At 43.0% G+C, this 15,425-nt stretch overlaps 1 protein-coding gene across 1 annotated transcript in view; it reads left to right on the plus strand.

The window, feature by feature from the left end:
- Positions 1–13,691, plus strand: part of SRP72 (signal recognition particle 72) — a 256,651-nt gene extending 242,960 nt beyond the window's left edge. Inside the window, exon 19 of the mRNA XM_029601669.1 lies at positions 13,422–13,691. Within this exon, the coding sequence (XP_029457529.1) occupies positions 13,422–13,617 (196 nt within the window). The 3' untranslated portion in view covers positions 13,618–13,691. The remainder of the gene's footprint in view (positions 1–13,421) is intronic.
- The last annotated feature ends 1,734 nt before the right edge of the window (positions 13,692–15,425 follow it).

The raw sequence follows: 15,425 nt of genomic DNA on the forward strand, positions 1-15,425 counted from the left end.
CATAAAGATCAATGCAACTTAAAAGGATAACAAATGTCAAATGTCTAACATCAGCTTAAGGATGGTTGATAGTAGTCTTAGTGGGACAGCCAAGAGCACTCACCAGGCCCCAAAAAAGCCCATGAAAGGAGACCAGTGAACCGACCCTCCCAGGTCTGTAATCAAAATCCAGGGCATCGCATAATCACAAGTCCACCAATGGAGCCGCCTTCCGTACTGTAGACTAAAGAGTCAGATAGAATGGAAGCCAAAGCTCCCGAAATTGTTGTCTCCGCCTAGTTGTAAAGCATCTGTACATAGAGCCATATTCCAGCTGATAAAGCTCCGTCAGCGCGGAAAGCCACATGGTGTGAGTGGGAGGGCTCGAGTCAAGCCACTTGAGCAGAATGCACTTTTTGGCAATCAAACAGGCTTTAGAAATCAGTCCGATATTGTCCACATTTAAACTTTGATCACCCACATCGTTGTAGAGAAGGCAGAAAGAGGTCGCCCAGTGGACCTCCTTGTGAAGAATAGAAGTTAAACAGCCTCTTATGGTATCCCAGTAGGATTGTATACAAGGACAACTCCACAGGCAATGGAACAATGTAGCCGACAACTCCGGACATTTTAGGCACGCCGCCGATGGCGCACACCCCATGCGATAGGCTCGGGCAGGAGAACATATGGTACGATGGAAAATCCTTTGCTGTAACTCTCGAAGTCCAACATTATTCGTTATTGAAGAAATAGCAGCATAAGAATTCTTAAGCATACAGGCCTGTATATCCTCACCACAGTCCCGAGACCACTTGGCAGACAAGTCATGATATATCCGATACGATTGCACAGTTACATAAAAAGAATAAAGACAGGACAAGGAACCCTTCCGCAATTGGAAACAGGACATCAAATCATCATACTGAGAACTACTCACCCTGCCCTCTTGTCCCCGGAGCAACATGTGAGACCTGGCTCGCAACTGCCCATACAGCAGAAAGTGACTAGGTCGAAATCCCAGATGAGCTTGACAGTGAGTAAAGGAATACATTTGACCTGTGTTGGGATCCAGCAAACCACCCAGGGGCCAGGTAGCCGGTAGTGAGAGCGGGTCTGAAGGAGTGTTTGCAGACAAGGAGGCCAACAACGAGCCCCGCATAAGAAATTGGGGAGAAACATCTACAGAGAGCTTTAGCATCTTGCACAGTATTCTCCACACTTTCCGCATTGTTTGAACTAATATAAAGTGACTGAAAGACCTGTGTGAAAGATGAGATGAAGTATGCAGCAGAAAACTGGGAACATATGGAGTACAGAGCATGCATATTAAGGGGTAGTCAGTATATTCCGAAGTTCCAAAGAACCAGTCTCCAAGAAAGCGGAGGTTAGCCGCCAGAGAGTACAGATGGAAATTAGGCAGCCCATACCCCCCTTGAGACCGTGGCGCCATTAAAGTGGTCAAAGACAATCTCGGCCTCCTACCCCTCCATAGGAATCTGCGGAGCTCAGTATTAAGCAATCGCCGATCCCGCGGGAGAAGCAGGAAAGGTAACATTAATAGCTTATATAATAATAAAGGTGCAATCACCATTTTAATTACTGCAATGCGCCCCTGGATAGAGAGGGGGAGAGATTGCCACCCATGCAACTTGTGCGTCATTTTGGTAATCGTGGGGGGAATATTAAGAGTATACCATTTTGTCGGGTCCGCATGTATGGTAATTCCCAGATATTTTATCGTACTCGCTGCCCATTTCACCGGGAAATGTTCCCATGTGTCCCGAAGGGATCCCGACAGGTCAAGAGCCTCCGTCTTATCAAGGTTCAATTTAAAGCCTGATAGGAGTTGGTAAAATTGAAAAATTGTCACTGCCGCTGGGAGAGCAACTCTAGCCTGGGATAACAATAGGAGGATATCGTCAGCAAACAAAAGGGTGAGATAAGAACTCGCCCCCACAGGGATACCAGTAACTTCAGGGGTAATTTTTAATTTACACACAAGGGGCTCCACCGTTAAAATAAATAAAAGAGGGGACAGGGGGCAACCCTGTCGCGTGCCGCGTTGAAGCCGAAATTCTTCCGACAGTTCCCCATTAACCAAAATGCGGGCCATGGGATTTGTATATAACAAGGTAATATAATCATAAATTCTACCCACAAACCCCAGTTTAATCAGTACCTGTTTCAGAAAAGGCCAGGCCACCCTGTCAAATGCCTTCTCGGCATCACAGGTCACCAATAGAGGATCACGAACCTGAGCAGATGAACAAAGCTCCAGGGCAGCCAGAACCTTATGTATGTTTACGGTAGATCGCCTCCCAGTTACAAAACCCACCTGGTCCGGGGAGACCAACGAGGGCATAAGAGATTTTAAACGGGTTGCTAAAATTTTGGCATATATTTTGATGTCTAAGTTGAGAAGAGATATCGGCCTATATGAGGAGGGAAGCAACGGATCCCTTCCAGCCTTAGGTAGGACTACAATAGTGGCAGCTCGCATTGTCAGAGGCATCTCCTTATTATCTGTCATCCTTTCAAACACTGATTGGAGAAGGGAGCTAACCTCTGTTTTTAAGGCCTTATAAAAAACTGAGGTCAGGCCGTCAGGTCCCGGGGCTTTTTGATGAGGAAGCGAGTGTATCGCATCCTGCACCTCTTCCTCCGCAATAGGGCGCTGCAAGTTCTGAAGCTGCGTAGGGGATAGACTAGGCAAAGGCAAACCCTGCAAAAAGCGGAGTATCTCCTCTTCACTGACAGGGTCAGCAGCATAAAGAGACCAGTAATAGTCTGAAAAAATTTGTGCAATGTCCCTAGTGTTGGACTTTATCTCCCCCTGTGTATTTTTAAGGTTAGCAATAAACTTGGAGGCTTCCTGCGCCCTTAAAAGACGAGCCAGGAGACGGCCAGCCCTGTTACCATATTGAAAAAAATTGAATTGACGATAGCGCAGGGCACGTGCCGCCCTGGCATGTAATAAGTCATTAAGGGCTACCTGGATTTCCTTAAACTGGGCAGCGATTGTGGGATCCCCAGAGATGGACAATCGTCTTTTGACACTTCTTAATTTCTTCTCCAGGCTAACAATCTCATTATTGAGTTTTTTCTTTTTATAACTGGCATAGCTAAGAATATCGCCCCGCAGAACCGCCTTCGCGGTTTCCCATAAAAGAACCGGTTGATCCAAGTGTTGGGCATTATTTGCCAGAAAGTCCTGCCATTTACACTTCAGAAACTGCGGGAACTCCGGGTCAGAAGCTAGTGCGGCAGGAAGTCGCCACTGTCCCCCCACACCAGGGCCACCCACTTGGAGAGTCCCTGACACCGGACTGTGATCAGATATCACCAGGGCTTCGATGTCAGATTTAGTGAATTTAGAAAAGAGAGATTCAGATATAAGGAGATAATCGATTCTAGATTGTGTCGGGTGCGCCTTCGACATATGGGTAAATTCTCGCACACCGGGGTGTAGAACACGCCATAGGTCCATAAGACCAAGATGGTTACAGAGAAATCCCGGCCCCTTTCTGAGACTGCATTGATGCCCCCCTCTGGCTGGCTGCCTATCAAGCTCAGGATCAATTGCAAAGTTGAAATCTCCCCCCAGGATCATAGGGCAATCCCCCAGTTTGACCAAATGCGATAGTAAGGTAGTGTAAAATGTGTGGTCATATACATTCGGGGCATAAATAGAAGCAAGAAGTATGGGGGAGCCCAACAAGCACCCCTTCACTAACACATAACGACCCTGGGGATCCTCTATACATTCCTGTTTGGTAAAAGGAACAGATTGATGAATCATAATGGCAACCCCCTGGCTCTTCGAAGACCCCGTGGCATAATAAAGTTGGGAGACCCACTTCTTCTTTAGTTTCAATACTTCCTGGGACAACATATGAGTCTCCTGTAAAAATATAAGTTTGGCACCTAGTTTGTTTAATCGGGCAAAAACTTTTTCACGTTTTATGGGGGTACCCAAACCCGCCACATTCCATGTAACAACATTTATCGCCATAGCAAAGAGCAAAAGAAATGTCCAGGAGGAGGCAGTGCCAATTCAGAGCTCTCTGGCGGGATCCAAAAAACCGCATTCTGCTCTCCCAGGGGAGTACTACTGATGTACCCTATCTGTCCCTGCGTAAAGAAAACTCCCATCCAAACCATCAACCATACATACATCCCACAAATCCCCAAATAACATAGGTTCTCTATTTGTCCCCCCCCTTGAACTCTCAAGTAAGCTGGGCCCATCAGGAACCAAGCCCAGGTTCCCAACGCTTCAGCCCACCACACCCACTCCCCACTTTAGTAAACCTGATTTATATCAGGGATAGATCACGTAGATTAGATTTACAATGTGTTCAGCTGCCTCTCCAGCCCCACCACACAAAATGAAGGCAAAGGAAGCCCCCACAGTGAATCACAGCATGGCAACATAAGCCAGTATACACCAGGTTAATACAGTAACATAAAAAGGAAAGAACAAAACGCAAACAGGAACAACTACCAGATGCCAAGATGCAGAGGTCCACGCCGAAAATAGAGAAGAAGACTGAGTTCTGCTATGGACCACCAAAGGAGTCCCCTTTGCCATCAAGGCTTGTAGATATTCCATAGCGCCTTTCTGAGCAAAAAGGTAGTCGTGGTCACATCGTTTTGTTTTTTTTTTGGGGTTTTTTTTTCGATTTTTTTTTTTTTTTTTTTTTTTTTTTTTCTGTTGTTGTTTGTCTGCTTTGCGTGCCAGCGTAATCTTTAGCCAACTGGGAATAATGTAGATAAATTAAGCTTAGCGGTGCTTACGATCCCCGTCGCATTGGACCACACACCATTCTATGGACTGGCAACTCAAGTCCCATGATATTTCGTTTTGATTTGTTCCATAACAGCAAGCAAGGACACATTTAGCGCCCATCCTAAGACACGGCCTCGGGGGGGGCTCGATCCGACTAGGCCATTGACAAACACACGAGCCTCCGACGCAGAGTCAAACACTTTGGTTTGCCCCTGATGCATAATCTTAAGCTTAGCGGGAAACATGAGCGCAAATTTGATTTGCTTGTTGACGAGTTCTGAGCAGACATCCTGAAAAGTTTTACGCTGCAGCGTCACCCGAGATGAAAAGTCCTGAAACACCAGGATCCGATGTGACTCATATGAGAACTCACGCACTTTTCGAAAGTGTTGGAGAACGAGGGATCGATGCACAAAGTGCAAGAAGCGAGCAATGATCACCCGGGGCCTGCGATCCGACTCGCCCTCCCCTCTCCGGCCCAGACGATGTGCTCTCTCAAAAAGCCCGCCCGAGGGCGAGGCCAAGGTAGGGACAAGCCCCAGCAGCCATGCTTCCAAGATACGCGGAAAGTCTGCCTCCGGAATCGCCTCTGGGAACCCGACAAACCTTAAGTTGTTTCTACGGGATCGGTTCTCCAGATCATCGATTCGGTCCTCACTCGCCGCTGCTTGTTTGGTCAGCTCCTCCACTCGTTTTTCCAGTGCGGTGATGTCGTCTTCGGCAAGGCCCACTCGCCCCTCAATTTTCTCGGCACGGGCATCAAATTCAGTCAAAGAGGCCCTCACATCAGCGATCTGATCGGACAATTGATGTAAACGCACATTCAAAGCGGTGACCACTGCATGCGATATTTTCTCTTCCAAAGTTTCGCCATCTGCAGAGAGGGCCGCCGTCGCAGCCGCGGCCATTTTGGTGCCAGGAGCTAGTGATTTAGGTTTGTCCTTGCGGAGGGTCCGAGTAGCCATATACCCACTGCAAATTCAGAGGATGGTGTACTGCGGATCGCGCTGCACCCGAGGATGATTTTAGTAGCCAATCAGTTGGTCATTTGGGCCGGATGAGGATGGATAAGGCCAGAGAGGCAGCCGGAGTGTGGAGGAACACGTCCTACCAGACCCACCACATCACGTGATCCAAGAGCGTTTTTATTCATACAGAATCCTTTCAATTGTTCACTTGTTCAATTTGTTAGTTTTTTCTTATTGCTTGCTTGATCCTTGGGAAGTTATATTTATTTATTTATTTATGAACTTTTAATATACCGACATTCATAGGGCATATCACGCCGCTTTACAAAAAACTGAAGCAGGCAGAAATTACAATGAACAGGGAGGGGATAGAGGGAGCAGGCAAGAATAAGGGTGAGAGGGGGCAGGGCAAGAAAAGCGTGAAAGGATAGGGCAGTTGGAGAGAGAGTAGCCAAACAATAATTGAGCATTATAGGAAAAACATAACTGTAACTGAGTTATAAAATTATACATTTAGGATGCGGTGCTTATTTACATGGAATCAATAGATGGGTTAATTATGTTATATCTTTAGAAAAGACTAGATGTCTGAGAGGTGGGGGAGGGGGAGCAGGGGGGAGAAAAGCAGGGAGTAAGGGTGGGAGGGCTTCTAAATGGCAGGGGGGTGTGGGCTGGGGGGGGAGAGGAAAGGCGGGAATGGGGTGGAGAGGTGGAGGACGATAGCGGAAGAGTGGGCTATATCTGGACTATACCTACTTTATACTGAAAGGGTGTAGGGTAGGCTCTGTCCTGATATAGAATACCCTCATACTTTTGGTCTGTCTCCACCTGCTGGACAGGAGGCTCAACCCACGATCTGGACTGATCCGTGGTACTAAAGGAACAAAAATTAGCAGGAAAGAACCAATTTTCCTTTAAAGTGGAGCTGCAGATATCCACTGCTCATTCTTTGGATAAGCAGCTTGAAGTCTATCTATCCCTTGGGATCCTGCCATATACTTGTCTTGGATTGGCCACTGGACTTGGTCTTGACCCAGTATGGCAAGTCTTGTGGGTTGCTTTGACATTGTCAATAACTAGTTTGTCACAGATAATACTGGCAGGTTGAGGTTAGCATGGATGCATATAAAGAGTGACGTCAGTGCCCCTGTTGATCTGTCTTCATCTGCTGGTCAGTGGAAATAACCCATTCATCTGGACTGGTTTGACTGCACTCCAGGAAAGGAAATTATCATATAAGAAGTAATTTCATCATTATACTGTTCAAAAAAATGAATAGATATAGGATCAAACCAGAAAATAAATATACAATGTAATCTATCCATAGACCACAATCTCGGGGGACGTTTTCCAACACAATCCAAAGAATTTCATAAAAAGGAAAGAGAGACCATGCACAGCACAATAAGAACATTGAGAAGCTACTGAGAGGGCTAGGAAGCTCATCCATGCCTTGTTGTACAATCTTATCACTTAAAAAGCTAATTGAGTTGGTTCAAAAATTGAGGCAGTATTCTATTTAATATAATACAGGAAAATAAAATAAAATTGGGCCTCAATTTGCAGGACCCTAGGCCTCATTAATAAGAATTGACTTTAACTCTTCTAAGTCAACTTAGACACATCAGAAAGGTCAGTTAGTGGGCAAGTTATCCGGTTAAAGTTAGCTGGATAACTTGTCACAATTATTTTGAATATACCAGTGTAAAGTTATCCGGCTACATATAGCTGGAAGTGTGAACTTGAACGTAAACTTAAGCTTCTAGCATTGCCTCTGTCAGGATTTACCAGAGCACTACAGCATTGTTGACAACATAAAGATAATTCTAAAAGTTTATTCTTTCTTGCTATGTGTTAAACATATATAGAGAGTTAAGAATTTGCAAATGAACTCTAATGAAGCATTATGAAATGTCTGTTTTACTTGCATATATAAAAGATTAAAACTTTTTTTTTACTTGCACTGCCCTTGAAAAGAGATCATAACGGTACATTAATAAGAGAGTGGGTATAATTAAAGGATGGCCAGCACCTCAATCTAAGCTCCTGGACACTCAACTTAGCCAACAGGCTTTAATATCTCTTTTTGGTTTTGTGTTATTACGTCTAGGGGTGTTTATATAGAAGCTTATAGGACATTGCAGTATTTATTTAAGCTTAAGAACTGACACACTGTTTCATTTCTTCTTTGAAATCTTCCAATCCTTTAGCTTTCCCTTCTAACATAGAACTTTTAATGACCACCAAAGCAACTTGTGAAATTGTAACTTTCCCCAGACTTTCAGTAGTTTCCCAAATCAACTCTTAGATAAAGACTGAGGGCTTCTGTATACTGAACATATCACCATTAACTTATTAATGGTGGAGGAGGAAATTGAATCATTATTTTCTGATACATTTGATAATGGCACAAATGTTGCTGTAGGCACTATAAGCTTTTCTGCCATCTAGGACCCACCACAATGTAAATTGAAGGTAATGAGAAATACCTATTCCTTATCATCCTGCTATACCAGTCCAGACTAGTGGGTTATCTCCACCTATTAGCAGATGGAGACAGAGGACTCACCCTTTTTCAATGTAACAATCATTACTTGGTACATAGGCTGGTGATGCAGCAGCAATTGTAGTTGTTCTTCTGTCTCTAACAGATGGTAAATGTGTTTGGCCTGATGCAGTAGGATTTTATCACCCAGTGACACAGCCTTTGGGTGGAGCAGGATCTCTGCTTCTAGGACATCATAGCTCCCAGGATTCTCCTCAGGACCTGGATAAGCAGGGCCTGCAACATGGCTCCCGGGATTCCCTTCGGGGCCTGGTTGAGCAAAGACCCAGATCATGACTTCTGGTTTCCCCCATGGGGCAGATTGAGCAACATCAGATAAGTGACTCCCAAGTTTCCTTGTGGGCCTGGTTGAACAGTGTAAGGTAAGCAACTCACAGGTTCCTTTTTGGGCTTGCTTCAATGGCCTCCAGGTTTCCCTTTGGGCTTGGTTGATTAGAGGAAGTCTGGTAGGGGAAATCTTTGGCAGGTCCCTCTCTCCCTCAGATTTGTGGATGTGAGCTTTCCACCCTCCTTCAAGCCCTGCTCCTCCACACTCCCACCACACTTGAGTTTATTCTCTTACCTCTGGACTGACGGGGCTAGGTAGCAGCAGTAAAGAAAAAAAAAAAAAGCCAGCTGCAGCCTTTTAGCATCAGCTGCGACAAATTATAGAGAGCTGCGAGTAAAGAAGGGCCTCTCCTTTCGCGATACCCTATGAGCAGGCATAAATATTCACTGTCATGGTGGAACCTACAGCTTTTGGAACTCTGCCTGCCCTTATAAAGTCGAATGCTTCTGGTCCCTACCCCCCACCGAGGTCTGTTTGGATGGGGACTGCTGCTGTTGTGGAGACAACCAGCGCTTAGTGTGGAGTCTTTGCTGCCCAATAGGAGCGTTTTTTTTTTTTTGTAATTTGTATTTTTATTAGTACCAAATCGTATACAAACAGGGAAACATCCCATCATGATACAGCAGATAAGTGTACAGAATAGCATACAGAACTCAACGCCCCTAGTACCACCCAATATGCGCCTCCACAAACTGCCATAGACACAGATATCCCAAGTATGATACATATCCTGGCATGAAAGCGCAACATAGAAAAGGGGGGAGTCGGCCTCCGGGCAGTGGCCGTACCGCCATCACATTGTGTGGCATATGAGGAACATGTTACATCATATAATATTCTCTATCATCACAAAAATGTACAAACTAAGTGGTAAACGATTTGACAATAAAAACTATGAAAACACTAAATGTATGCTGCTGAATTATCTTCCCACAGAACCGCAGCCCCCCTTTACCCTCCCCCCTCCCGCCCTGCCTATGAGCCTTCCAATCCTGTGCATCAGGAGTAAGGTACGCCTGGATGAGAAACATGGTTGAGTGCATAAATTGTCAGAGAAAGGAGGAGAACAAGTCTCCCCAGGAAAGGTGTCAGTGAGACCGAAGGCTGCCCTAACTACAATGAAAAGCCTCCAGAGCGTCACACCTTGAGGATCCCCTTACTGTATGGTGCCCACATTTTCTGGAATCTAGGAAGCCGATCATGCCTAATAGCGGTCAGGTGGCACATAAGATATACTTTATCCAATCTGTTCAGAACATCTCGTAATGTAGGGGTCTCAGCTTTCTTCCACCATAGTGCTATTTCACACCTGGTAGCTAAAGCCACCTGTATCACCAGAGCTCTCTCCCAAGTGTTGCCCTCTTCGGAATCCACCTGTAATAAACAGAGCTGGGGAGTAAGAGTAATTTGGATTCGTAAGGTGTTCCAGATATAATCCTGGATGTGCGTCCACGTCTGTGCCACGCTAGGACAATCCCACCACATATGAAAAAAGGTACCTATTTTGCCGCACCTCCGCCAGCAATTAGCATAGGAGCGTTTTTAGTGGCAGGCTCTGCAGCTGTTCAAAGAGAACTGGAACTTTTAGTTGTTGTTCCCTTGTGAGGGAAAGCCACAAGGTAAAGGGAAGCAGACAGCTCTGCTACTTTTGCAGTCCGCACTGACAGTGCCAGCCACTAGCTTGAGGCATTTCAAGCGACCTCATGTACTGATACTGGTTAGAGGGCTAAGTGGGTGATCACGGGCAAACTCTTTCACATATATGTGCGCACAGGCGCTGTGAACCCAGTGAGACCGTGTGTTTAGCACAGAGGTCATTATGTTAAAGGAATTATGTAGGCCTGCAGTTTAAGCCATGCATAGAGAGCATGTTTTACTCTTATTCCTGTTGTGCTTGTGGGAAAGTGCCTGAGCCCTGTTTAAAAAAAAACAAAAACATAAATAATAAAAAAAAAAAACCAATTTAAAAAAGTATCACTTCCTCCTTCCTCAGACTCTTGGAGTGCTGGTCCTTCCTGAAATTTGGGCTCCTAGGAGGCCGCCTCCACCGGATTCCCTTGTGACCAGCAGAAGAGCTGATTATGGTGATAAGGGTAATCTCTCCCCCTTATTAATGGTTCTTTGAACCTGCCTCATATATTCAAAATATAGCTAATCCCTTTTAGCTAACTGACAGGCCTTTATCCAGTGGATCTCATGGGGTGAGGCAGCTTCAGAATCCATTGTCCTTGTAAATCAGACAGATGTTTCCCTCAGTCTTTTGTTGAAGAGTCAGCAGGGTCTGAGGGTGCTTCATGCTCATTCTGCAAGGGATTGGATTTCCTTTGGAGTAGAAGCTGCAGTGCCTGCTCCAGAGGACATCTGTAAGGCAGCCACTTGGTTATTAGTCTGTCATAGATACTGTGGATTAGATATGCATGTTAATGGAGATACTGCCTTGGGACAGGCATTCTTGGAACAGCCCTGTCATCTTCCCACCCAAGTTGGAGTGGGCTTTGGTGCATCCCACTAGTCTGGGCTGGTGTCACAGGATGACAAGGAAGGTGAAATTTAATTTTAGCTGTTAACCTTCGTTCCTTGAGTCCTGCTACACCAGTCCAGGACCCTCCCAGGAAGTCAGGGCGACACTATTATCCTGGGCAGAAAATGACTATTTTGCCTTTGAGATGCACCCGAAGCTGCTGCTACTGTGCTATTTATCTTCCCTGCTTCCAGAATTCTGCTTTGTGTGTACTGTGCTTTATAAAAATATGTGAGATAACTGTCCCTGCGGAGCAGAGTTTTTCTAATTAGGACAAACAATCAGGAACGTTTCCTCTGTTCCTTCTGTTTATGAAGTCTCTGTTTGTTTGTTTATTTATTCTATTTATTTATTATTTTTATATACCGACATTTTTTATCTCAATTGAGATATCACACCGGTTTACATTCAGGTACTGTAGGTATTTCTCTATCCCCAGAGGGCTTTCAATCTAAGTTTTTTGTACCTGAGGCAATGGAGAGTAAAGTGACTTGCCCAAGGTCACAAGGAGTGCCAGCAGGACTTGAACCCTGGTCTCCTGGTTCACAGTCCACTGCTCTAACCACTAGGCTATTTCTTAAAGTTTATTGTTCTTAAAGTTAATTGTTTTAGGGGCAATGGTATTTTCCATTCCTTTGACATAAGAATTCTGACTACTGCTGGTGCAGCACCAATCTTTATACCAAGTGATGAAGTCATTGACAAGGTGTGTCTTCTCTGTCTCCATCTGATAGTAAGCTGAGATAGCCTACTAGACTGGACTGGTGTAACAGGTCTCAAGGAAAGAAAATTGACAGGTAAGACCAAATTTCACCTTTTGCTGGTGGCAGCTACCTGGCATATGTTTTGGTACCAGAAAATGCTGAGTGAACTTTTATTATTTGTTACAATAGCGTAAGATCAACAATAGGCCATGGGAAGAGACTGGGGGCAGTAGAGCTTGAATGAAGCACTTCTGAACCTCCTACAACCGTTCATGCTGTAGCAGAGGCCACCAGCAAGTTGCATTCCAGACCTGAATTTCTGGTAGTGATTGGTGAACCTCTGGTGACCAAAAAGTTCATACCCTTTCTGCTGTCGTGCAGCATCTACATTTCCCTTGAAGCTTCTGGCTCTACCATTGTAGAGACTACTGTGCTTGTTTATTGAGCTTCCCAGGCTTTAACTCTTGGAAAAGGTTTTCCAGAGAAAAACCAGTGTGAACTGCATATTGGCAGTTTCTGTACTGTAAGGCTGGGATTGTACATTCAACTGATCCCAGTTTAAATGATGGTGTCCATGCCAAATTATGGTCAGGTAATGATGTATTCCTTCAGTATTGATGCTGAGATCAGAAAATGAAGGTGAAAGCCAGGAGGTTTGTTTACACAACCTGCCATTTTAGGAGTCTACTACATACTGATGGACTGTGTTTACTTTTATCAGTGAAGGAGTGAGTCAGTAATCAGGATGAAATGGATTATTTTGATCAAGGCACTGCTTCCTAATGCTTCTTTTTCAAAGTTTTTCAGAATTTATGACAGAGGACAAGGGAAAGTAAGGGCATAGGAAAAGTAGCATTTAGTTCAAAATGTGTGCCTACTAAACATCTGGCTACTGTGGTTCAAGCTTTGGTTTTGGTCAGCTCGATTACTGCAATTCGACTTTGTGGGGTTAGAGAAAAATGTTGCTAGATTGTAGTTTGCACAGCTCAGATTTTGATGGCTTAAAGATATATGGTCGTTATGCCATGCTGCATTTGCTCCTTCTGACTTACAGAATTTTTTAAATTTTTAAAAATTCTGTAAGTCAGAGTTGTGACTGGGGCAAGGCTTAAATACTTAAGATAAATTGGACCTATGTAAACTTGTTAGATCCCTGTGCTTGACTGGTTACATTTTAGCCTCCCCCACATTGTTGGATACGAAATATAGCTGTACACAAAAAAGGGCTTTTTCCTATGTAGGTCTTTCATTATGGAATTCACTTTCATTGAAGATGAGCCATCAGTGAAAAGCTGTGAGACTTTTTTTCCCCCACCCCCCGCCCTCCAGCGGTTTTCCCTTGTTACTATAGTTGATTAGTTTTAATAATTGTTCAGGGGACTCTGATCACTTTTAAACTGCTTCAGGCTGTGGCTTATTTATATGAATGGCTTTTATCTTGTTATAAGGTTCTTTGATTATTACTTTTTAATTTGTTAGGTTTGTGTTTTATATTGTATGTCACTCGGAGCTCATGTAGAATTGAGGAGACTCATAAATCTGATTAAATACAATTTCTTGCTGCAGGGATGCCAGTAAGACAGCAAGTAGCCCTCCCACGTCCCCGAGGCCCGGGAGTGCAGCTGCACCGACGTCCTCTGCCGCTGCTTCCACTGCAGCCAGCAACGTGATACCCCCCAGACACCAAAAACCAGTGGGGGCTGCCGGCACAAAGAAGAAGCAGCAACAGAAGAAAAAGAAAGGGGGGAAGGGAGGGTGGTGAGCAGAGTTGCCAGACCCAGAAGTTATCAAAGCTGTTTTTAGTACAAGAGTAATAAAGTTTAAACACCAAGAGGACATAATGCAGACTTTTTGTTTCTTGCATCCTGATATGTTTTGTTTTATTTCTGCTTGGCTTTTATATGTAGTTGGTGGGAGGCAGTTTGAGAGAAATGCCTGATCAAACCATCCACACAATTTTGTATTTTTGAAGTTTTTTGCAAAAGGTAATCTGAAAGGAAGGTAATACTACAGCACCATAACTGCATGTACAAACAAAAAAACAGTGCCAATTTTATAAATTGATTGAATGCACTTGAAAAATATTTTTACAAATAGAAACATTTTTTACTTCACATCACTTTACAATATAGAATAAAATCATCCCCCTCCTAAATATCTCTAACAAACCCAACCCATAATAAACCAACCAATCCCTACTAGGACCCTAGTTTCAATGACAAATAGTCGTCTTCTTCAGGGGAACCTACCCACTAAAATATAACAGACATAAAAATCAAATATGTATATCAATTTTTAATATATTATCAGGATTCCAAAATATTTTTCATATGTATACCTGAAAATAGAATAAAACAATATTATATATTATTTTCACACACTTGAAAGATTTTTCAAGACACACATTAAAGAATTGAAAAATCAATGTCTACCCACACTGTATTTCGAATAATCCACTCGAAGTCCAACTATCATTGATTTCAAATTTGCGTATGTCTACCTACACTAAAAAAAATCTATTAATATAAATCCAAAACCACTATATTAATTCATTTATTGTTATCAATTCTTAAAAAAAAACCCACTTACCCTACTTGTTATAAGCGTGTTGAACCTAGCAACCCTTCTCTTCAATTCAAAAGAATTGATTGCGGCTAACTATTAACAAAAAGGAAAAAGACCAATGTTATATCAAGAAATTCTTTTATGGAAAAAAAAAAACTAGACCACCAAATATATCATGCATAGTAAAATTAAAATTTATTTCTAGATATTCTTCTATCATAGAGGCAATTGTACAAAACAGACACCTTATACACGTGCTACTCCCAATACTTCTCTGAAATTGGCATACTTTAAAATATAAAGAATGAAAGAGAACCCATTAAATTATATTATGCTCTTTTGAGTTAGAGAAGGGTTGTTAGATTCAACATGCTTATAACAAGTAGGGTAAGTGTTTGGTTTTTTTTGGTTTTTTAAAGAATTGATAACAATAAGTGAATTAATATAATGGTTTTGGATTTATATTAATAGATTTTTTTTTAGTGTAGGTAGACATACGCAAATTTGGAATCAATGATAGTTGGACTTCAAGCGGATTATTCGAAATACAGTGTGGGTCGACATTGATTTTTCTATTCTTTAATGTGTGTCTTTTGAAATTTTTCAAGTGTGTGAAAATAATATATAATATTGTTTTATTCTATTTTCAGGTATACATATGAAAAATATTTTTGGAATCCTGATTATAACAATATATTAAAAATTGATATACATATTTGCTTTTTATGTCTGTAATATTTTAGTGGGTGGTTTCCCCTGAAGAAGAAGACGACTATTTGTCTTCAAAACTAGGGTCCTAGTAGGGATTGGTTGGTTTATTATGGGTTGGGTTTGTTAGAGATAGAGGGGGATGATTTTATTCTATTTTGTAAAGTGATGTGGTGTAAAAAAATGTTTTCTATATGTAAAAAATATTCACGTGCATTCAATAGATTTGTAAATTTGGCACTGTTTTTTTTTTTTTTTGCAGGCCAAGAGTGCTGTTCATGTGCATAAGGTAACACT

The sequence above is a fragment of the Rhinatrema bivittatum genome, chromosome 1 (assembly GCF_901001135.1).
Source record: "Rhinatrema bivittatum chromosome 1, aRhiBiv1.1, whole genome shotgun sequence".
Taxonomy (NCBI): Eukaryota; Metazoa; Chordata; class Amphibia; order Gymnophiona; family Rhinatrematidae; genus Rhinatrema; species Rhinatrema bivittatum.